The sequence below is a fragment of the Theobroma cacao genome, chromosome 3, assembly GCF_000208745.1.
Source record: "Theobroma cacao cultivar B97-61/B2 chromosome 3, Criollo_cocoa_genome_V2, whole genome shotgun sequence".
NCBI lineage: Eukaryota > Viridiplantae > Streptophyta > Magnoliopsida > Malvales > Malvaceae > Theobroma > Theobroma cacao.
This window is the reverse complement of record NC_030852.1, coordinates 7,931,315-7,953,838: the sequence shown is the minus strand read 5'-3', so window position 1 is coordinate 7,953,838 and position 22,524 is coordinate 7,931,315. Positions and strand designations below refer to the sequence as shown.

Genomic DNA, 22,524 nt, shown 5'->3' with positions numbered 1-22,524 from the left:
AATTATTAATATTTTTAAAAATAAAATAAAATAAAAATAAATCATAATAATATTTAAATTTTAATAAAAATATTAATATTTAATTATTAAATATTAATATTTTAATTAAATTCTAGATTATTAATATTTAAAAATCTAATAAAATAAAATGTCATATAAATAATAAAGAGTGTTTTTTTTTTTTATTTTCTATTCCTTTCTTACTCCAAAATTATTGTTACCAACCAAACACTACAATAAGTCATAATAATTATTCCTACTCTATTCCATTTGTCATACCAAACTAAGTAATTACTATTCTATTCTATTCTATTCCCACCTCATTCTATTCCCACATAATAACTATTCTATTCCATTCTTGTCTATTTCGTCAACTAAACGTACCATTAGGGGTTCTCTTCTCTTTATTTTATGCAACTTTTACGTTGTATTTATAGGCTTTGTAATCGTAAAACCCAAAGATAAATTGAGCTTAGACAATCAGCAATAAAATTACATAATTTAAAAAAAAAGCATATAAAATAATAAATATAACAACTAAAATAATTTATAAATTGGAAAGTTCACCATGATATTTATTTGCTTGCGTCATAATCATTTAATTTTAATTAAATAAATATATGAAAATCCTCCATTGATGGAATTTAAAGGAAATTAATTATGAGTAAATTTTCTTGAAAATTCCTAAATGTGAAAATTTTCAAAAATTCTGTCAAAAGGGTTAGAAAATTTAAGAAAATTTCTAATATAAAGGGTTTACACATAAAGAAATTAAAAAATTAAAACAAAATAAAGCAATGAAAAATTTAAAGGTATAAAAATACAAACAGAAATACCATATCCCAGTTCATACCTCATTATATCGACTTGAACTCAAAGAAGAAAAAATATCCAACAGAAGAACTTAAAGTTGAAAACCTGAGAGAGAATAATTTGGTAAGAGGTTTTTTTTATTGAAAAAATTGAAATCTATGTTTCAAAACCAAATTACTAAAACTTATTTGATTGTAGCACGTTAATTGTTACGACTTGGTTCTCTGTCACTGCTATAAAATCGACCAAATGTCCTGTTATGGCTCCGTGGAGGCTGAGCAATCATGTGCTGCAGATTGTTGCCCTAACCGGTAAACTTCAACAATGGCAAATGCAACATACTGTTAGATTTCGAAACAACATGGCGGATTCGCTTGCTAAGGTCGGGGTGAGGAGGGAACATGATCTTTTGTTATTTCACTCTGTCTAGAATCCATTCTGAGCTGGAAGAATGGTTTTTGGAGATTTTGTTTTTCTCTATTCGCAGCCCTGGCTTCTTTTTGGACTCTATTGTGGCTCTCGGGTGATCAGAGTTCTTTCGATCTGAGTTTCCTGCTCCATGCTGTTGTGAAAATAAAGACACAAAAGATGGTCTTTCATTCAATATGTGCTCTGCTATGGAGCACCAAGACAGAGACTTAACAAGCCTTACACACTCTTAATACATGATGATCACAGAGTGAAAACAACATTATAAATAAGCTTATACATGAGCCTACATCTAAGAGATTAACTAGTGTACAAAACCATGAAATGGATCCCATGCATACTACCACGTTAAGTGTTCAAACCAGCAACAAAACATAGTTACGTGCATGAAATACAAGTGGATCTCCTTATGTCAGGAAGTACACTTGTCAAAGCAAGCATTAACTTCAACCTATCCTTGGGTCTTGTTGGTTTTGAGGGTTCTTGTGTTTGTTGGATTTTGGATTTTTTGTGTGTCCTACTGATTGATTTGATCACTCCTTTGGCTGTTTGGTGCTGTGAATTTCTGATGGTTCTTGATCAGGTGTTTGCGGAATGATTGTTGATTGCTCTGCTGGTTTTTTCTGAATTGTTGAATTTAAGTAATAAGTAGGAAGAAAACCTAACAAGGAGGCTTACAGATGGAAAGATGGGAAAGATGAGGAAAGAAAAGTACATTTAAAGAACACAGCAACAAAAGATTGAAAAAGGACAGTATAATTCTATAGCCGTTGCCCCTTCAAACACCATTATTATCTCAATGTTAATAGGGTAGAGGACTCTTGGCATTAAACTAGAAAAGGGCACCAATGGGGACACCGACTAGAGATAGGGATTTTTATTCATAAAAATATAAATAAATAAAATTCCTCAATAATGGAATTAAAAAAAAGTTGTAACAATTTTTTTGAAAATTTCTATGTGAGATTTTTTTTTTGAATTTTATCAAAAAGTGTTGGAGAATTTAGAAAAAAAAAATCAACATAAAATAATTTTTATTTATGAAAATTACAACAAAATAATAAAAATAACAAATAGAAAATAATTTAACTCAAATATTTTTATAATATCAAAATCCAACGATGGAATCTCTTCAATGAAATAAATGATTTTTTTATATGTTCTTGAGATGAAGGAACTCTCTTAATTTTCGAAATGTAGAAAAAACTTAAAAAGAGAGTTGTCAATATTATAAAAAATAGAGTAAAAAATAATTAAGAAAAAAAAAATTTTATGTGAAATTAAAGCTTATTTATCAAGATTGAAAACAAGATAACACAAGATTAACTTACCATTCTTTGAATGGGCGTTGTAAAATGTTAATATTTCTTCATACATAATTGTACTCTTGAACCTAAATTTATTATATAAACAAGAGTCTATTCATTTTAATAGACATAAATCAACCATAAAATTTCATTAGTAAAGATAGATTCAATTATGTAGCCAATTACATCTAAAAAAAATTGATGGCAACCCCTTTTTTAGATCGAACAATTGAGTTTTCGAACTCAAATATGACAATTCATAGAAAGTAATTGTTCAAAACTAATTACTCATTAAAAATTAACTAACAATACACATGTAGGTTTTATAAGCTAGAGTTTTCTGCTCACTGTAACCATTTCCTAGGTCATCAATCCATCACGTGAATCTCTTCCTCTGAAACATTCCAAAAGAACATTGTACTCGATGAAATTCATGAGAAATTTCCAGGAAACATGTAAGAAGATCACCTTGAATGCAACCAAACATTGCCCAATCGTTATTCCGCTGTCCAGTTTTAATTATTTTTCCTTGTCCCTTTGCATATAGAATGAAGGTACATATGTGATTATATGGATGCCATGCAAGTTTTGGTTGTGGCTGTTACACTGTCTTCTAATATGTCACGCAAAAAAACAAAACATTACCAGCTAGTAAACAAATTCTTTCTACATATATACATATACAATACAAGCCCTTGGAAGAGTATAGTGAAATTCTATCGGTAAATTTCTTAAGTAAGTGATCCATCTAAGTTCATGGATGGTTCATGTAAGCATTTCATCTCGTTGAGCTTGGCCTGGTTAGCTTTCTTGTGTTTGTACTTTACTTTTGTCTCAGCAGAGCTGCAGCGATTCCAACAGCCAGTAAAAGCCGATGGGTCACTTAGCTTTCTGGTGATAGGAGACTGGGGGAGAAAAGGAGCTTATAATCAATCGGAAGTGGCCCTTCAGGTCTCGTTATTTCCTTGTCATTTTTATTTATATTCTCCTGTTCCATATAAAATTGCTTGGTAGGTTAACAAAGACAAGAGCCTTCGAAGAATATTTATTGTCAAACTAATCCACATTGTAAGTTGCGTATTAAGAAGAGAAGGTGTTATTTTCAGATTCATGCCCAAATATAAAGAAACTTTGATGCATTTTCTCACGTCTCCGTGATGTATCATCACCATGGAAACAGGCTTAGATCCTCAACTTTGGATTTTATTCATGTTTCGCAGATGGGGAAGGTTGGAGAGAAACTAAGCATAGACTTTGTGGTCTCAACTGGAGACAATTTTTATGACAAGGGGCTGGCCAGCCCAGATGACCCTGATTTCAAAGACTCATTTACCGAGATCTACACTGCAAACAGCTTGCAAAAGCATTGGTATAGTGGTAAGCACACTGGAGCTGTTTGATCGTGAGGATTGACATTTTCTTTCTTTTAGGACTCCTAATTTCCTCATGTTCTTTCTTTGATTGTGACAGTTTTGGGGAACCACGATTACAGGGGAAATGTGCGGGCACAGTTGAGCCCCATTCTAAGGAGGATAGACAGCAGATGGCTTTGCCTAAGATCTTTCATAGTTAACACCGGTGAAAGGATTTTACAATTGCATTTATCTCAACAATTTATTTTATGAGGCAATAACCCAATCCTAACTGGTTTACTGTTTTCTTGTCACTCAATAACAATGATTAGAAATGGCGGAATTGTTCTTCATCGACACCACTCCATTTGTTGACGAGTACTTCCGAAACCCAAAGCACCAAAAATTTGACTGGAGAGGAGTGATTCCTAGGAAGAAATACCTCAGGCGGGTTCTTAAGGTACAATGTCTTTGACTATAATCTTGCTATAAAAGTTGTTAGCTGACCTGGTAAAAAACATTCAAACTGAACAGGATGTAGAATCGGCACTGAGGGAGTCGGTTGCTAACTGGAAAATAGTAATTGGACACCATCCCATCAGAAGCATGGGGCACCATGGTGACACCAAGGAGCTCATAATGCAGCTTCTACCAAAACTCGAGGTAACTAATACCTGCCTAATTTGTTGCAAAGCTGATAAGATGCAGGATAAATATTTTAACTTTCATTCCTGAGCTCTATTTCCAGGCAAAGAATGTCGATATGTACATAAATGGGCATGATCACTGCTTGGAACACATCAGTAGTATCACAAGGTAATATCAGTAATCCCTGCCCTGCACAACATCAGACCAGAGCACTCAAAACCTTTAAAAGAACATTCCTGACGGTAGCATTTGTGGTTTTAAATGCAGCCCACTCCAATTTTTAACCAGTGGAGGAGGTTCGAAGGCATGGAAGGGTGACTTTCATTATTTAGACCGAGATGAAATGAAATTCTATTATGACGGGCAAGGATTCATGTCTGTAGAACTAACTCAAACCAATGCCAGGATTGCCTTCCATGATGTTTTGGGCAAAGTTTTGCATAGCTTAGATCTATCCAAGCAACTCTACACTGCAATGTAGTTTTTTTACTTTGAGATTGAAGAATAATGACCAATTGAGTCAAGTTTTAGATCAATCACGCTACACTATTATCCCACTGGAAATTGATCCAGCAAGTCACTGCTTTGAAAGAACATCCAAAAATGTTTGTGAAAATGAAAAGAGGAAATGGAAAAAGGTAACAAAAATAAACAGGAATGGAAGTAACTGCTAATTAGTTTCGCTACCTGCCCTTACAGATAATGGGCATTTATTTGTACCCTCACGTTGATAGTCAGCCACACACATCAGAGATCCTTTTTTGTTCATAGGCCTGAGTGCAGCTAGTTGTTAGGTTTATAGCAGTTCTCTGATCTGAAATTGTTGATCAAGTAGAGATACAATAGAGAACATTGAATAAAGAAGGGAAGAGAAGAAATCCCTAAGCTTCGGTAGTTTAATCACTTAATTAAATTCTTTACATTCTGCATCAAGGCCTTTCTTGCAATACAATAGTATCTGAAATTCTGAATTTGCTGTAATGCCCAACACCCAAATGCGTCGACTCATTGGGACAATTGACAATCTAATAAAGTACCAGAATGCTTCGCATATGAGTCAAATCAGACCATAAAACTCACCTAAATGTAAGTGTGCTTTAAAGGCTGCCAATTAAAAGCAGCAAACAACTCAAAGTTACCGCTGTTATTCATCCAATATGATGTTTGCCTTCACAAAAGACAGCACCTATAATCACTAATTTATCTTTATTCCATAAGATCAAAAAGACTTAGCACCCAGAAAACTCATACGGCCGTCTTTATCATTCAGCCATATCAACAATACATCTAATTCAGAAGCTGGCATTAAATATAATTTGATGTGCTGATGAAAATATTACTTTAAACACTATATGCCCCCTTCACAAGACAGAATTTGAAAAGGACATTATCCATCAGTTTAGAACAGGGCCGTAGCAAACAAGAAAACCCGGACCATTGTCCATTCTGAAAAACTTAACCCATGAAGCATGGCAACCAAACTAAGACACTTCAGTCTATGTTCAAGAAAGCTCAAAACTCGATCTCATCAGTAGGGTAGAAGAACATGCCGACAGCAGACAGAAAAGAAAAAGCTTAACCAATTTGCTTCCGCTCCTTGTTTCTTAAAATCAAACAAAGGAAAACTAACCCCTCTCATTTACACTAGTACCTCTCCCACCATTTCTTCTTCCCTCTCTGTGATAGTTTTAAAACATAGCGAGATCATTTCGAGTTCGTCAGTCTAACTAAACTAAGAGCCAACACAATAGTCTGGGCAATGAAAACCCAATACCAACAAATTGCTCAATTTGGTGCAGTTCTTCAATTTCCAAACAAAGAGTTGTAACCCCTACTGATTGCATTAAAGATAAAGTCTTTACAAAAGATAACCAACAAAGCAATCAAACATCTATTAAACAAAAAAAAAAAAGCAATCAAACATATTTATCATGGGCCTACTTCAGCTTTCTTCAATGATCAACTCAACCATAGATAGCTTATAAAAGTACCAAAAACGTTTATAATGTTGAAAAAACTAATTTAGATAGATTTATAATGTCATCAATCAACCATCTTTATCAGTTAGGTCCCTGATAACGACTTACTTATGCTCCACATTTTCACGTTCATTCCCGGCTTATTAAGAATTCAAAAGCAAAGCTAACTCAGTTTCTCCTTTCTCTTTGGTTTCCTTATTCCTTTTCTTTCTTGAGAGGGAGAAGAGGGGAGAAGGATGGTGTTTGCGATACCAGTATCATTCTAGAGTTTTGAATTCAGTGTCTTGTAGTTTAGAATTCAAGAATTAAACCTATATCCATACATTTATTTACATAAAGGTTTAGTGAGACAACGGATCCAACAAACAGGTAGTATGCACAGCTAAACTAATGCATCATGTTGACCCAATTCGGATAGATGATATTAAAAATGAATCAGATAACTCAAAACCAAATAACATGATCCGAATATCACAGCTCAAAAGTTAATATTGCATATATTCATTCCAATAATAGAATAAAGATGAAAGATAAGACGAATTTCACAAAAACAGCTATGTCAATATGCAAATTCCAACAGAAAACATTACTATATACAGAATAATCAGTGCAATTACTAAGTAACAATCACCAAATTTACACTCAATTAAACCATATTCTAGTCAGCTCAGTCCCTGCCACAAAGTTTGTTTTGGCAGGGATGAAATGCAACATAGCTTAATTCATAACAAAATGGTACCTTGAGTCTACGTAGCTTTCCACATCCCATAGAAAAGAACCAAAAGTGACAGCCTCCAAAACAAGTCTCTTCAAACCATTAAAGCTAATCTTAATAAGCTCATCCTTGGAAGAATCAACAGTCCCCTGAGGAGTTATAACAATCTCAGGTCTTCCAAACAGGGCCTCTGTGTGCTTCTCAATAATGCTAACAGCTTCTTTTGATCTTATTGCTGCAAATTTCTGAAGTGTCTCCCCATCAAAGGACATCACATAAGTCCGTAATCGACAGGGCTTTATCCCATGACCAAAACCTCCAGGACTGATGCCACCAGACCAAGATGACACTTCAGGGTGTGATGAAACAGCTTTATAGGAGTCTCCTAGACCAGCAGTTCTCATGTCCTCCCCGACAGATTGCTCAATACCACTTTTTTCACCATTTGAAGCGTTTGGAAGAATTTTCATGGTCTTTTCAAGCTGAAACCGCTGGTCAACCCGCTTCAGGAAGTACCCATACATCACTGATGCAGCATAGACCTGCCCAACCCTGAGTTTGCTTATCTGTGCTACAGATGTTGAGTCACCCAAGCGATTTCCCAGAATTAGAGCTAGGTGGTTTTGGATCATCTCATAGGCTTCAGGTGAGTGAAGCAGCTCAAGTTTGTCTTCTTCGCTAGGCCACATGTCCACTCGACCAGAAGGATCTGTAGATGAGGGAGTCATTGCAGGCACCAAAGAAACATTGGCATCCATAAACTTCTGTACAACCAATGCATAGAGGATCTCTTCTAAAGCCTTTTTTCTCTCATTAGCCTTAACCTCGGCAATTCTCCTGCAATAAATTCAAAACTTTCAGTGAGATTATAAATTTTCATGTCAAGTCTATCATGGTTATTACCATATAGTAAGATGAGTCACCAACCTATACAACACTAAATCCGTGCCTGCTGAAGCAGATGGCTCTTCTTTCTTTTCCTCAGCATCACGATCAGTTTGAAGCTGCTCAAGCTGCTGCTCAACTGCCGCAGGCACAAGATGTGGATGACTTATCAAGATTTGAGACAAAAACTGCCCAATTGGAGACTCCATCTGAAGTGGTGCAATTGGAGCAGTGGGTCCAGCTGAGTCAGGAGATGATGATGCCCTTACAACCATGCCTCTCCTACTCCCCAAAGCCATTCTCCCATTCCGTGGTTTTGAGTAAGAAAGTGGAGAATAATGCTTCAATGAATTGATAACCAGAAAAACACCAAATTAGATACTGAGTTGCCAAGTATGTTCAACATCCACATGACTGCATCAATCCTAAATGACCTTCCCAAACAAAACTACAGTAATTGAACCGCGAAAATCTGTTTAATAGACTCCACAAATACAAAAATAAATGGAACCATCAAAACGCTAGCCCATGGAAAATGAAATTTCCATTCCATTAACAGGATGACGCATCAACATATAGTACTATGTATTTTGGTGCATGTTAATCTCCATAAGAATTAAAAAAAATCATAATCAGCCGAAAAATATGTTCCAGGCCAGGTGGGTTAGCCAGTATCAAGATTTTCCCTTCATTTTTTCCTCATAAAGTTCATACAAACGCGAAACAAAACCACAAATTCACACAACTATAAGAAGTAAATAATCTACCAACCAGAGCATATGTTAAAAAGAGGATGGCGGGAACCCCAAAAGAGGTAAAGATATCATAAGAAACATGAAAAAGGTAGTAGCTAAACCGATACTTTAATCGAGAAGGGGAGGCGAGGTTTGGCGGCGAAACGTAGAAAATGGGGCTCGTTGGCAGTCAAAATAGCCGATCTGGTAACGGAGCTTGGAGGTCGACGTGTAGTCATAGAAGATCCAACCACAGAGGCTGAGGCTGTAGCTGCATCCATCTTCAGCCCTACAAAGATCCAATTTTCCATCACTTAAAGAAAATTACCCCCACAAAGAAAAGCTACAGAGAACAACTTGGTCGGAGCAAAAGATTTACCTTGGAGAGTGGAGAGCGAGTATGAGATCAAGCAGAAGGGGGATTTTTATTTGATTGATTTCTCTTGTTTGGTTCGACTGGGTTGTTACCTGAGCCGGCCTGCCCGCTGTTGTGGCTGTTGTTTGAGAGCCGAGAGGTTGGTTTCGGGGAAATCAGCGTGCCGAGCACTGCCTATTCTTATTAATATACACATTATTTCTCTTTTCCATTGTTAAACAAAAATGAAAATGTGATTCACATTAGCCTTTGGTGCCTACCCCATAAATAAAAGGTGCTCTTGTTTGCGTTATTTACCGTATTGCCTTGCGCTGAATTTTCTTTGATTTTTGCACACGTCCTTATCCTCTTACGATATAAAACGCAAAAAAATCTCTCTCTAAAGTGACATTTTAGTTTCTTTTATTTTAAAATAATATTTTTATCTTTTATGATTTATATTATTAGTCAGCAGTTCAAAAAAATATAAGCACATCATTTATTGTGTGCCAAATATACATTTTAAGACATAGATGTTCTTTATATCAATTTTCTAATTTAAATATAATCTATTTAAAAAATATACTTTTAAAATTGTAAACTTTTTCTTAAAACTTTCAAAATTAAATTTCCTTTACTTTCTTTTTTTCTATAAAATCATTTTTTTAAAAAGAGAATATGTCTACATTAAGAAAATAATATAAAAAGACATGTTTTTTGAGAAATAATAGTTTATGTGATGTTGGAAGTTTTTTTCTTAATTATTGAACAACAGTGTAAACATTTAAAAAATTATAAACAACATTTTTAAACAAAGGAATTAAAATGTCTTTTTTAAAATTCAAATAATATAGAACGCCCTATTACCTAAATGATAAAAATAAGGATAGTTTGGTAATTTAGACACTCGGGCAAAAGATTTTTTGATCTCAGGCCAGAGAAGGACAAGGTAAGAGTGAAGGGCCCCACTTGCAGGCGGTTTGATGGTTGAGGGCAAGGTCCCGTGGGCTGCTACGTAATCAGTTTCTGTGCAATCACTGGATTCCGAGTTGTTAGGTTTACGTGTTTTGTTTTGACTGGATTATTTCTTTTGTGGCTTTACATCTCTTGCGTTTTGCTTCGGTATCTACAAGCAAATATGAGACAAGATTTTTCTTGTTCTTTTTCTTTTATTTCTTAAATTAGACATGATTGATTCATATATAATATTTATCTTTTTTTATTTGATAAAGAAAATTTTTGAATTATATTTTCGAGTAACAACATTATATATCAACTATTGAATAAATATTCGAATATATGTTTAATATTTATCTTTTATTGTATCGATAATTGCAATTCATCAACTAGAGATGTAGATTGATTGGACATCATAAATGAAGAATTAGTTTCTTAAATCTTACTCTAAATTCATCAAGAAACAAAAAAATAAATATTGTATTTGAAAAGGAAAAATATAATATTTACATATGTTAAAATTTAAAGAGCTGAAATAAGTGATTAAAAGTGAAAATGCAATATGATTCAAATAATAGTGGCTTTTCTCAATTAGCAACTCGTGGTTCCAAAAAAGTTTTAGGTTATGTGTAATGACTATGAACTTTTTAGGATAAAAAAATGTGAATCTATTAATGAGATGTTTGAAATATTCATAAATATTGTTAGTGGTTTAAAAGCTTTAGGAAAGGATTTTCTCAATGCACAACTTGTAAAGAAGATCCTTTATAACTTACCAAAATCTTGAAAATCCAAAGTCACAGCTACAAAAGAGGTTAGAAATTCAAATGATTTTAGGTTGGAAAAGCTCATAGGTTCCCTTCTCACCTATGAGATGACACTTAAACATGAAAGTGAGAGAAAAAACCTAAAAAGGAAAAGACCAAACAAAAGGGTTTAATCCTTAAATCTTTAGTCAAGGAGGATAAGAGAAACATCAAAAGTGAGAGTGAAAATGGAAGAGATTTGGCTATGTTAGCAAGAAAATTTTATAAGTTCATAAAGAAGAACTCTATAGTTAGAAAACCTATGAAGAGGGATATGCTTAAGGAAGAGTGTATAAGAGACCTCTTAACATGTTTTGATTGCAAGAAGCTAGAAAAAGGACTTCAAGAAATTTCAAGAAAAGAGGGATAATGGCAACGTGGAGTGATAATGATGATTCACAAGATGAGCTAAATGTTGAAAAATGTAAAAAGGTGGAGTTGCCAAAAAAATTTTCAAAAATTGTTAGAATTTACCCCACTACCTACAATAAAAAAAAAAATAAGTTTGGGGGTGTGAAATTGTGATAACAAAAAAAAAAGAGAAAAAGAAAAAAATTACTGAAAATGGTGTACTTGGTAAAGAAAAATAAAGCTCTATAGGTCCTAAAATAATTACGTGCTTAGGGTGAAGTTGAACCTCAATATATCCTTTGTCATACCTAAATCCTAGCCTTACATTACACGCTTGATAAAGATCTATTGATCCTTAAATAAGTATTAATCTACATTAGCGGAGAGAGAGATGAAAAGTAAACTTATAGGATCTTAGTACAATCTATGCTTAGATTTGATATAAACTAATTCAAATTGCATGATATTATTTGTAAGAGAGCATTCACACACACACAAGGGAAGTCCATTCGAAAAATAAGTTTTCACTTAAATTGATGTATGACTTTAAGGATTAGCTATATATTACTCTAAGTTGGAATTTGAGTTAATTTCTGAAAAAAAATTTGGAAATCATGATTTGATATTTCTATCTCCCACGTAAGGATTTTTATTTTCAGTTTTCTTTTTGTGATTTCTTTTGCTTGAGGACTAGCAAAATCTTAAGTTTGGAAGTGTGATAATTTTATTTTATAAAATTATTTTAGTCCAATTTTATTTAAGTCCTTAATTTTCAATTATAATTTACTTTTTTTTAGTTGTTTTTATAATTAGTTTATTTTTAAGTGAGTTATTTTAATTTTATGTTATTTCTTTTAATTTGGTTATTATTTATTAGTTTTTAAATTTTTTGTAAGAATTAAAAGGATTGGGTTTAATTTTGAAAAGTAAAGTGTTAAAAGACTCGAAAGTTTACTTGCATATGCTTTAGTATTTTAGTCATAACTTGAACTACAGAATTTCAAATGATGCGATTCTTAGACCATTGGAAAGCTAAGAGATAGAGCTATAACTTTTATGAAAATCACTTTACCCAATTCTACCTAAAGATAGAGAAACTCAAGTCGAAAAATGGTTGGATGTATTGTGGAAGGAAATCGATACTCTGCTTGCTTATATACTATGTATTCGATATATATATTTATGTAGTAGAATTTTAACTGACAGATTCAATAGGTTACTAGCCTATAAATAAGCCCTCACTTCATTTGTAAATACGCACTTAAATAAGATTTCTCTTAATTTACTAATACTTTTCTCTCAAAATTGTTCATAGCAAAATGATATTTTCATATAGTCACCTATTATTTGGGTATTTTTACCTTTTGGTAAAATAAATTCTTAATTTTTTTTCAAAAAGGATAGTTTTATTATTTAACACTTATTTCTTAGTTATTCCTATAACTATTCCTATCAAACATATTATTAAACTTTCATAATAATGTATTCCATTTTATGAACCAAACTATATAATAGTACAATTTTACCTCTATTCCAATTCTGTGAATCAAACATACTTTTTATTTCTCTTTGCATTGTAGTGTGTCACTCTTTTTAACTCTATTGTAATAAGGTCAAATAGAGCTTTTTCTTTTGTGGCATATAAAAATTTAGATAATTGCTCGATTAATTAGCTGTGTTATCCTTGTGCAAGTTGATTCTATGTATCATTTCAACTCTATCAGATGTTGGGAAGGAACGAGAAGAGCATGTTTGGAGATTTTTAAACAAGAAATGTATTTACACACCTTTGGTCTTGCTTTGATATTTTTAGTAGGTAAAAAAAATTGAATACATCAACGTTAGACAGTATCTATGAAAGACAAAGCATTACTGCCTGAAAATGAGTAATTTTGGAACTTTTTATGTATGGGCTATAGGGATCTATCATCAGCGACAGAATATTAATTTTGAGAATTAATTACAAAGTAATATGAGAAAGTGAAATAACATTGGCTTTCCATTACTTATTTAGATATTTTTAAATGGATATTTAACAGAAATAGCAGTATAAATATTGATGTTGTGTTATCATTTCATCATTGCTTCATGTCCTAGAGCCAAAAAATAAAACCAATTTGTTTGTGGAATTTTGAGGCAGGAATATGGGTGATTCTTCTTCTGCATATTTGTGTTTGGCAGTGGGGTTAGCCTTAGTCGTTTGGTCGGTCTCGAATGGTGATGGGGTTGCCGCTGCTGACCGAATGGTGGGGAGAAGTTCCAATTCGTTTCAGCAGATGAGAAGGAAAACTTTCGCAAATGGACTTGGTCGCACACCGCCGATGGGGTAAGCCCGATGGCATAGCGTGCTATATATAGCATTCTCCTTAGAATATTTTGATTGCTTTTACATATTATATACTTTTATCATTGGTTGGTGATCAGATGGAATAGCTGGAATCATTTTGGTTGTGATATCGAAGAGAAAGCAATTAAAGAAACAGGTATATTTACCATTAATAAAATAATCATTTCTCAATTAAAGCCTTTGTTAGCCTTGGGATTGCAAAATTTGAAATTTGTTTCTTCATCATAGCGGATGCAATGGAGGCAAGGGGACTTGCTAAGCTTGGATATAAATATGTAAACTTAGGTAATTTGCTGTCTTTCGTATACTTTACAATCAGAATTGACAACTAATCATTTATTCCGTGTTGTCTACTCCTCCTTCATCGTCTTCTATGCATATGTATATATATCTCTTCCAGATGATTGCTGGGGCGAGCCTAGTCGAGACGCTAAGGTACTCCTCCCCCTTTTGAATTCTACAGCTATACACTATTGTCTCTCCTAAAATCTTGTCTATTTTAACAATAAAATTGTAATATTTTTTTTTATTTTTCATTCAATGACACAGTGAGCATGTAGAGTTTTAGTATATTTCAAGCATTTATTTCTCATTTTAATTCATGTTTTCAAAACATTATTTAATGAAGTAATTAAATTAAAATTTGAACTAGAAGGAGAACAAGAATATAGAGGAAGACTCCAATTGTTAATTTTCCTCTTCTTGTTTTATTTTTATTTTAATTGAAATTAGTGGGAGCCAAGTTTCAAATATATATATATATATATTTCTAGTGTACTCAAAACTTAGAGAAGGTTCTTTTAACAAAAATAACGTGGGGAAAGTATGTATTGTCAATTGTAAACTCCTTTGCTTGTGCATTAACATTTATCATTCCTTATATCAATCCTGAAAAAATTTAAAAATTCTACCATTTGTGCATAAAATAATCATCTTTAATGGTAATTTTAGTATTAATTTATTATCTTTCTCGAAAGTGAAAAAATCATTTATGTAAGTGAAAATAGTATCAACTAATTCAACTAGCAATTTGTGTGAGCATTATATCAAGAATGTATAACAGCATTTATCATTCTTTCTTCTTTTGTTTTATTTTTTTATTCTTTTGGTACAAATTTTTTTTCATGCTATTGCAAATTAATAACTAGTAAAATATCTTCATTTCGGCAGGGAAACCTAGTTTCCAAAGCTTCAAATTTTCCATCTGGAATGAAGGCATTAGCATATTATGTCCACAGTAAAGGATTAAAGCTTGGTATTTACTCTGATGCAGGGTACGAATATATATTCAGAATTTTATAATATATATATATATATATATATATATATATATATATATTTGTATGTATGTATGTGTGTGTAAAATTTTTTTATACCAACTCAATAATTAATTAATTAAATATTAACTCTATTAAATAAAACTTTTAAGATATATATATATATATAAATTGGAGAACATAGAAAAGTTTGATTTCCTTAATTTATAGGTATTTATACATAAAAGCAATTTAAAAAAAAGTATGAATAATGAAAATAAACTATTAAATTAATGCAAGTAAACTCTTTATATGCTAAAGGAATCCACCCTAATCACTTCAAATTAAAATTAATTAAAATGATAGAAGAAAATTGTACTTATCATCATATTTTGATAAAAGTATTATTCATAAGATATGTTTCGGTAAAAGTAGTGTTGTGTTATTCTAAGTTTCTATTGTTGATAAAATTTGTAATTCCAACAATATTAAAAATTTATAAATTAAAATTATAAAATTATTGAGTTTAAGGAATTAATACTCATGTACAACGCACGTAATTACAAATACTAATACTAGCATAAATAAAAATATCAATATACGAAAACTTCTTCCATACAAAAATAAAAATCTTATTTGCTTGTATTTTTAGGTTTTCATTTAAAATTATTAATCGGTAATGTAGAATTTATCTTTTGGAGGGAAAAGAGTTATGATTATGTGAGTTATTTTATAAATTAATTTTTATTGATAATAAGACACTTGTTAACTTTTAATCTCATTTATGAAATTTAAAATTTTCATTGTGGGTATACAAAAATAATTTTTCATTTTAGTGAAATCAAGAAATCAAGTAGTCAAATCTCCATCAGTGTGCTTTTATTGCTATGTTAGTACGTTATAAATTTGTTCTTTCCATCAAACATATATATTAGTAGGTGTGTGTATATTTATTTATTTCCTTTTTGTTTCAAAGCTCTCCTTGTTTTATGAAGGACTAAAACATGTAGTAGAACCATGCCTGGATCATTAGATCATGAAGAGCAAGACGCAAAAACTTTTGCCTCTTGGGTAATCATGCCGTTTATGAAATTAATACTCTCATTTTTTTTTGTTACTTTATTCTTTTTTTTTTGTCTGAGGTCAATTATATATTTTAACACGTAGGGAGTTGACTACTTGAAGTATGACAACTGTGAGAATTATGGTATAACTCCAAGAGAGAGGTATATTCACTGCTTTTAGAGTTCTTCTTCTTCTTCTTCTTTTTTCGTATTTTTTGTGTAATCAGAATTTATTCGCTTAATTAAGGACTAAACTCAAAAACTGGCTATATTTTTTGCTTTAGAGTTTTCTAATGGTAATTCTTGTGGTTTGCTCATAGGTACCACAGAATGAGTGAGGCACTGTTGAGCACAGGGAGGCCCATCTTTTTTTCTATCTGTGAATGGTAAGATCACATGTGTAAATTGATATTATTTTGGAAGTTGATCTTAATTATTTAAGACAAATTAAACTAAAATCATACTCTGAGAGCAAAAGTGTAATTAATTGCTCTTTACTTTTTAGATTCTTAATTGGTTTTGATCTGATTAAAATGAAAATCTCTCTAGATTCCCAAATTTATATAATCTGCATGCCCCAAGAAAAGTAACATAGCTATGTATAAAACCTATTATATATTCATACATACATATATATATATATATATAATATTTTTTATTCCAATTTAAATTTAAATTCTCTTCAAAATTTAAATTTGAGTTCTTCAACATAAAGTTTCTGGTTCTAATTGAATTTAATGTCAAAAGGATTGATGTAAACTTTTCCTTATCTTTTGTTATATTGTCTTTATGGTGGTTATTTTCTTAAGTTCCCTAATTCTAAGAGGTATATTAATGCTTGATTTGATATGGTTTTTTTAATGTATGTTTCCTGTCCCGATACCAAAAGAAAATGTGACATCGGTATGTAATTCTCAGGCTATAAATGGAAAGCAAAGCAAAATTAATGACTTGGATGGTGATAATTAGTAATATGAATGGGAAGAAATAATCAATGACAAAAAAATTGATGATATTAACTTATATTTAAATGCCTGAGAGTAGTTTGCCTTGTTAGGGACTTTAACATTATTTTTGTGAGTAAATCAGCTTTTCACTACTGGTCTTGTGTGCCAAGTCATTGTAGTAGATCTTTTTAATGTTTAAATAGAAGAAAAACTTGGTCGGTGAATTCTGTCGTGAACATATGGCAGGGGACGGGAACACCCGGCCACTTGGGCCCCGGATATTGGAAATAGTTGGAGAACCTCGGGAGACGTCCGTGATAATTGGGACAGGTTTGTTATATGTCTAACTAACCATAAAATAAATACTCACCTCTAACCTTACGCTATATTAATATTTTTTACTATTTTTTTTATTAATTATTTTTATACAATGTAGGAATTCTTAAATTATTTAAAAAAATTTAAATAAATATTTATTCTTTTATTACATAATTCAATCATATCTTAATATTTTTTTTGAATCCAATAAGTGTTTATGGTTAATGATCATTAATTATAATATCATATGTCATTTTATATGCATAAAATGATAATATGGAAGATAAAAAATATCATATGACATGTCATCATGACAGATTAAAATATTTATAAAAAATTATTATTATATATCAGCATGTTATTTCAATATATGTGATATAAAATGATAAGTGATATTTTAATTAAATTAATTAATCAATAATTAATAATAAATTTTTTTTTTCCTTCTAAAGATGACAATTTAAATACTTAACTTCTCATTAAGAAATCCCAATGAAAAAATCCTTAGACAAATACCGAAATTTTAAAATCCTTGTTAAGTAGCAATCTTTATTGTAAATAATTTACCTCTTTTTTTCTCTATTAATTGTTTGACAAAGCATGATAGTTCGTGCTGATCGAAACGACGAGTGGGCATCTTATGCTGGGCCCGGAGGTTGGAATGGTAATTAACAAAAGTTATGAATTCTCCTCTACAGTGGTTTCCATTGCAACCAGCAAAAAACTGGATCAAAAGTCTGTTAATTAAGTACTCTTTTATGTTACTAATGCTACACTATTTTCTTCTTGTATTGAACTTTATGGTATTATTAGATCCCGATATGTTAGAAGTTGGGAATGGAGGGATGACAGTGGACGAGTATCGTTCGCATTTTAGCATATGGGCAATAGCTAAGGTGGGAAGGGAAACAGCTTAAATTGCATACACCGCTCCTTTCTGACAAAGTTATGAGTTTTTTCTTTTGGTTGATCGACAGGCTCCTTTAATAATTGGGTGTGACATACGCACGATGGACAATGACACTTATGAAATACTCAGTAATGAGGATGTCATTGCAGTCAATCAAGGTAAATTAATTAAGTTGTTTGAAACAATTAGTGATGGGTTTTTATGGCTGAAAACTATGAGTTTGTCAACAGACAAGCTAGGTGTTCAAGGTAAAAAGGTGAAGAGGGATGGACATTTAGAGGTCAGTTACCAGGATCTTTCAGGTTTTAATGCAGTGGCGATCAGTCTGTTTCAATAATGGTAGCTCAACTAATTTTGTTAATTGAATTTGAATAACCCTAGGTTTGGGCTGGTCCTCTTAGCGATAATAAGGTAGCCGTGGTGCTATGGAATAGAGGTTCGCGGAAAGCCAACGTCACCGCACTCTGGTCTGACATAGGCCTTCAACCAACGGTTGCCGTCAAGGCACGGGATTTATGGACGGTGAGTGAGGATACATATATATATATATAATATATATATATATAGTAATAATATCTTTTNATATATATATATATATATATATATATATATATATATATATTATAATGTTAAAAAAAATTAATTTTTTATTTTTTTATTCTGTTAAATTCAATATTAATATTTTTATTTTAAATTAAATAAATTTTATAACTAATAATTGATTAATTATCTTTAATCAAATTATTCATTATTATTTTATATCCATACGATATTAATGTAATAATGATGTGAAAGATGAAAAATATAATATAATTATATAATCATATTATATCAATATATTACCTCATTATTAACATGTCAAGTTAGTTTTATATCAACGCCACATAACATAGAATGAGAAATGATATTTTTATTAAGTCAATTATTAATCATAAGAATTTATTTAATTCAAAATAAAAATATAAAAATTTATTTAGTTAAAAATAAAAATATAAAAATTTGATTGAACAGAATAAAATATAAAAATTTATTTAAAAATTTTAAATAATTTAAGAGTTTTTTTAAAGGTTATTTTACTTATAATTAAAGCTGTTATTGAGTTCTTATATACATATATACTGTTTTGCACACAGCATTCAACTGAATACTCATTGAAGGGCCAAATATCGGCACAGTTGGAATCGCATGCTTGTAAAATGTATGTGCTTACTCCCCACTGAGCACAAGCAGATGATGCCACCCATGCGTGGAAGAGGAACATAAGCTTTATTAAACTACGACTTTACGCTCATACAAACTTCATTTATAATAAGGTTACAAACCAAGTATGTAAGTCAAATCAACGAAAACAAAGTACAACAGTTTGAAGAAAAGCAAACATCATTTGCTTTAATAACATTTATATGTATTTATTTATTCAAAATATTTATATTCGAATCTTTTTCTTTAAAGTCATATTGTTATTTTGCTATTATGATTTTAGTATTAAAACTTTTAAAGTAAATGATCTTACACGTCCTTCGACTTCAAGTTGTTATTTTTTATTGCATGGAATTTTAAATTTTTTTAATTGAATAACAATTATTATTGTTCAAGATAAAAGTTAAGAATTTATCTAAGATAATTAAAGATAAAAAATAAAATTACCTCAGAAGTGATTCAAATGTTTCATCTCCAAAGAGATTCACGCATATTTTTTTTAGAGTTTTGAATTTGTTATTAATTAATTCAATAACCAATGAAGTAGCAACTCTTGTCTATTAATATAAGACATATTGCAATTAAGAATATTAATGGAATCTTTAAGTATCATTCTCTACAGTTGTAAGTCCAAATTTATATCATCTCATGATTAATATTTTTTTTGGATTCCCTTTAATCAAATTTTATTTTAGTTTCCAATAAGTCTTCAGATGTGAGTTATGTTAAGTTGTGTAATTGTACAGGTTGCAAGCCTTCAAGCCAGTTTATTATTCTAACCGGAAGTCTTCAGCTTGTATGGTACTAGACTTCTATTGGCATGTTGGATGAGGTCACTAATGAAGATATCAAGCTTTTTTTTTTAAATATTATTTTAGTTTCTTCAATTGATTACGAAACTTTATTGATCCAATCATTGCAATAATATCCACCAATACTATTACAATATTAGCTCAAAAGTATAAACTCAAGAAAGGGATGAATTGAGTATTTTAATTTTTTTTTTAAAATTTTTTAAGGCTAACGCACTTTTAGACCAATTAAGAACAAATAGCTTCTTCACCACAATGAATTAAAATTGCATAAAACTTTTTCCAAGTGTTTTAAAAATTAATTAAAGAATTCAATAAAAATGAATAGCAATTTTAAAGAATAAGAAGAAGACACAAAGATTTATCAAAGTTTGGCCTTGATGCCTACATCCGCTTCCTTGGATCACCAAGAAGGTGTCAATTCACTATAAAACTACTTTTTCAAGGTTCAAGCATATCCTTTACAAATCAGTTTTTTTAAGGCTTAGGCTTAACCTTGACAACAATCTTTTCAAGGATAAGACACTACAAAATTAATGAGTTCTTTCGGAAAAAAATTTTAATTAGAAAAAGTCAAAATTCTGTTGAAAATGCTTTTCTTCCTACAAATTTCCAACAAAAATTTTTGTTAAAAATTCCATCCCTGAAAGTGTCATTGGTAATATTTTTCGTTGGAAATTTTTTGATGAAAAATTGTCATTGGAAAAAGCACATAATTCCGTCAAAAAAAAATCTACAAAATTGTAGGTCAATTCCATTAGAAATGACTAAAATTCTGACGGACTTTTTCATTGAAAATGCTTTTCCTATGGAATTTTGTTAGAAATTTTCAATGAAATTTTTCATTAGTAATGGGTTTCGAACGAAATTCTGTTGAAAATTACCAACGAAATTTTTCAGTTGGCATTGCATTTTCAAATAAATTTTTCATTAGAAATTACCAACGAAATTTCCAATGGAATATTTTGTTGGAAATTTTTAATGAAATTTCAACAGTATTTTTTGTTGGAAATCACCAATAGATTTTCCAACAATAGTTTTTGTTGGAAATTATCAACGGAATTACCAACAAAATATTCTGTTGAAAATTTCCAACAGATTTGCCAGTAGAAAATTTCGTTGGTAATTTCCAACAGAATTTAGTTGGAAACGCATTACCAACGAACGTTTCCGTTGGAAACGCAATATCGACGGAAAAAGTCTATTGAGAATTTCATTGCGAAATTCTGTTGAAAACGTATTACCAACGAAAAATTTTATTGGAAACACACTAACAATAGTAAAATTCCATTGGTAATTCTGTTGATAACAAAAAGTCTGTTGATCCCAATTAAATGTGCTAGAGGGGGGTGAATAGCATTTTTTGTCTCTTGGCAAGATAAGGAACTAATTTAAAAAGCAATAAAAGTAAAAACAGAGTAGACAATGCGTAGGAATTTAGAGTGGTTCGATCCAAAACTTACATCCACTACCTTAATTATCCAACAAATGATTTTCCAACCAATCCACTAAGAACCGGTGAAATTAACAAGCTTTCACCAAGCTTAACAATGGCTTTTACCAGGCTTAATCAAAACCTTTCACAATAGTTTTTTTCGGACTCAACTATAACCCAACACCTAACTTTTCAAGGCTAAGTTAGAACCTTAACTCAAACAAGCAATCCTAGCTTGATTGAACCCTTTAAAGTGACCCTTTCACTCTAAGAACATAAAGAGAAATGAAAAAAGAAGTGTACCTATGATCACAATGTTGATCTAAGTGGTACAAGTTGAAGTGCAAAATACAATTACAAGGATGGGCGTTGAGTGCAGTGAAGTATAGAGGATGTTTTCTAGTTTTTCAGCTCTTTTGTGTGTTCTTGGAAGCCTTCAATGCATTTCTAGCCGTTAGAACCCTCTTTTGTACTTGGAGAAATAACTCTGATGGCAGTTTGACAGTTTTCTAGTCGTTGAAAACAGTTGGGAGTTGGTTCTAACCGTTAAACTGTTTTTTAGTGCAGAATTCAAACTTGCAGGCAGAATGCTTTTAGTCGACTAACCGATATCTTAGTCGACTAAGTTGTCTCTATCTTCTATTCGCAGTTTCTGGTAGTTCTAGCAGTGTGCACTTAGTCAACTAACTCGTTTCTTAGTCGACTAAGTTGGTTCTGTTTCTCAATACTCTTTAGCCCGCCAACCTTTGAATTAAATCTTAGCTGACAAGCTCTTCATTAATCAACTAAGGGACTTTTGTCTTGCTGTTCAATTGTGACTTCCTCATTCCTATACTCTTTGATATGTGCATTTCAATGATTGATTACATATTTGCATATAATTTTTGTTCTGCATACTCAAGTA

General features: G+C 31.4%; 3 protein-coding genes across 4 annotated transcripts; 2 read left to right on the top strand and 1 right to left on the bottom strand.

The window, feature by feature from the left end:
* LOC18604427 (purple acid phosphatase 8) lies at positions 3,245–5,380 on the top strand. The gene is made up of 7 exons (XM_007036902.2): positions 3,245–3,500; positions 3,770–3,926; positions 4,020–4,127; positions 4,234–4,361; positions 4,436–4,564; positions 4,650–4,717; positions 4,817–5,380. The coding sequence occupies exons 1-7, from the start codon at positions 3,306–3,308 to the stop codon at positions 5,028–5,030; spliced, it is 999 nt and encodes a 332-aa protein (XP_007036964.2). The 5' UTR covers positions 3,245–3,305; the 3' UTR covers positions 5,031–5,380.
* LOC18604426 (UV-B-induced protein At3g17800, chloroplastic) lies at positions 7,000–9,433 on the bottom strand. Of its 2 annotated transcripts, none has more exons than XM_007036900.2 (4): positions 9,242–9,433; positions 8,991–9,151; positions 8,171–8,469; positions 7,000–8,080 (listed from the first exon to the last, which is right to left on the bottom strand). In XM_007036900.2, exons 2-4 carry the CDS (start codon positions 9,141–9,143, stop codon positions 7,246–7,248), a joined length of 1,287 nt encoding a protein of 428 aa, XP_007036962.2. In that variant the 5' UTR covers positions 9,144–9,151; positions 9,242–9,433; the 3' UTR covers positions 7,000–7,245. The 2 variants fall into 2 exon arrangements, with proteins under 2 accessions (XP_007036962.2, XP_007036963.2); XM_007036901.2 differs by having other exon boundaries at positions 9,331–9,433.
* On the top strand, positions 13,403–19,647 carry LOC18604425 (alpha-galactosidase). The gene is made up of 15 exons (XM_007036892.2): positions 13,403–13,657; positions 13,756–13,814; positions 13,907–13,963; positions 14,079–14,113; positions 14,849–14,952; positions 15,930–16,005; positions 16,102–16,160; positions 16,319–16,384; positions 17,192–17,275; positions 17,863–17,927; positions 18,077–18,159; positions 18,241–18,331; positions 18,404–18,453; positions 18,555–18,695; positions 19,307–19,647. Exons 1-15 carry the CDS (start codon positions 13,476–13,478, stop codon positions 19,391–19,393), a joined length of 1,239 nt encoding a protein of 412 aa, XP_007036954.2. The 5' UTR covers positions 13,403–13,475; the 3' UTR covers positions 19,394–19,647.

Coding starts and splice junctions, on each gene's coding strand:
- LOC18604425 (XM_007036892.2), top strand. CDS start 13,476: ATGGGTGATTCTTCTTCTGCATATTTGTGTTTGGCAGTGGGGTTAGCC. Junction 16,161..16,318: donor GGTATAACTCCAAGAGAGAG/GTATATTCACTG, acceptor GTTTGCTCATAG/GTACCACAGAATGAGTGAGG. Junction 18,454..18,554: donor AGAGGGATGGACATTTAGAG/GTCAGTTACCAG, acceptor GAATAACCCTAG/GTTTGGGCTGGTCCTCTTAG.
- LOC18604426 (XM_007036900.2), bottom strand. CDS start 9,143: ATGGATGCAGCTACAGCCTCAGCCTCTGTGGTTGGATCTTCTATGACT. Junction 8,470..8,990: donor GCCTCCCCTTCTCGATTAAA/GTATCGGTTTAG, acceptor AATTCATTGAAG/CATTATTCTCCACTTTCTTA. Junction 8,081..8,170: donor ACGGATTTAGTGTTGTATAG/GTTGGTGACTCA, acceptor AATTTATTGCAG/GAGAATTGCCGAGGTTAAGG.
- LOC18604427 (XM_007036902.2), top strand. CDS start 3,306: ATGGATGGTTCATGTAAGCATTTCATCTCGTTGAGCTTGGCCTGGTTA. Junction 3,927..4,019: donor GCAAAAGCATTGGTATAGTG/GTAAGCACACTG, acceptor TGATTGTGACAG/TTTTGGGGAACCACGATTAC. Junction 4,565..4,649: donor AGCTTCTACCAAAACTCGAG/GTAACTAATACC, acceptor CTCTATTTCCAG/GCAAAGAATGTCGATATGTA.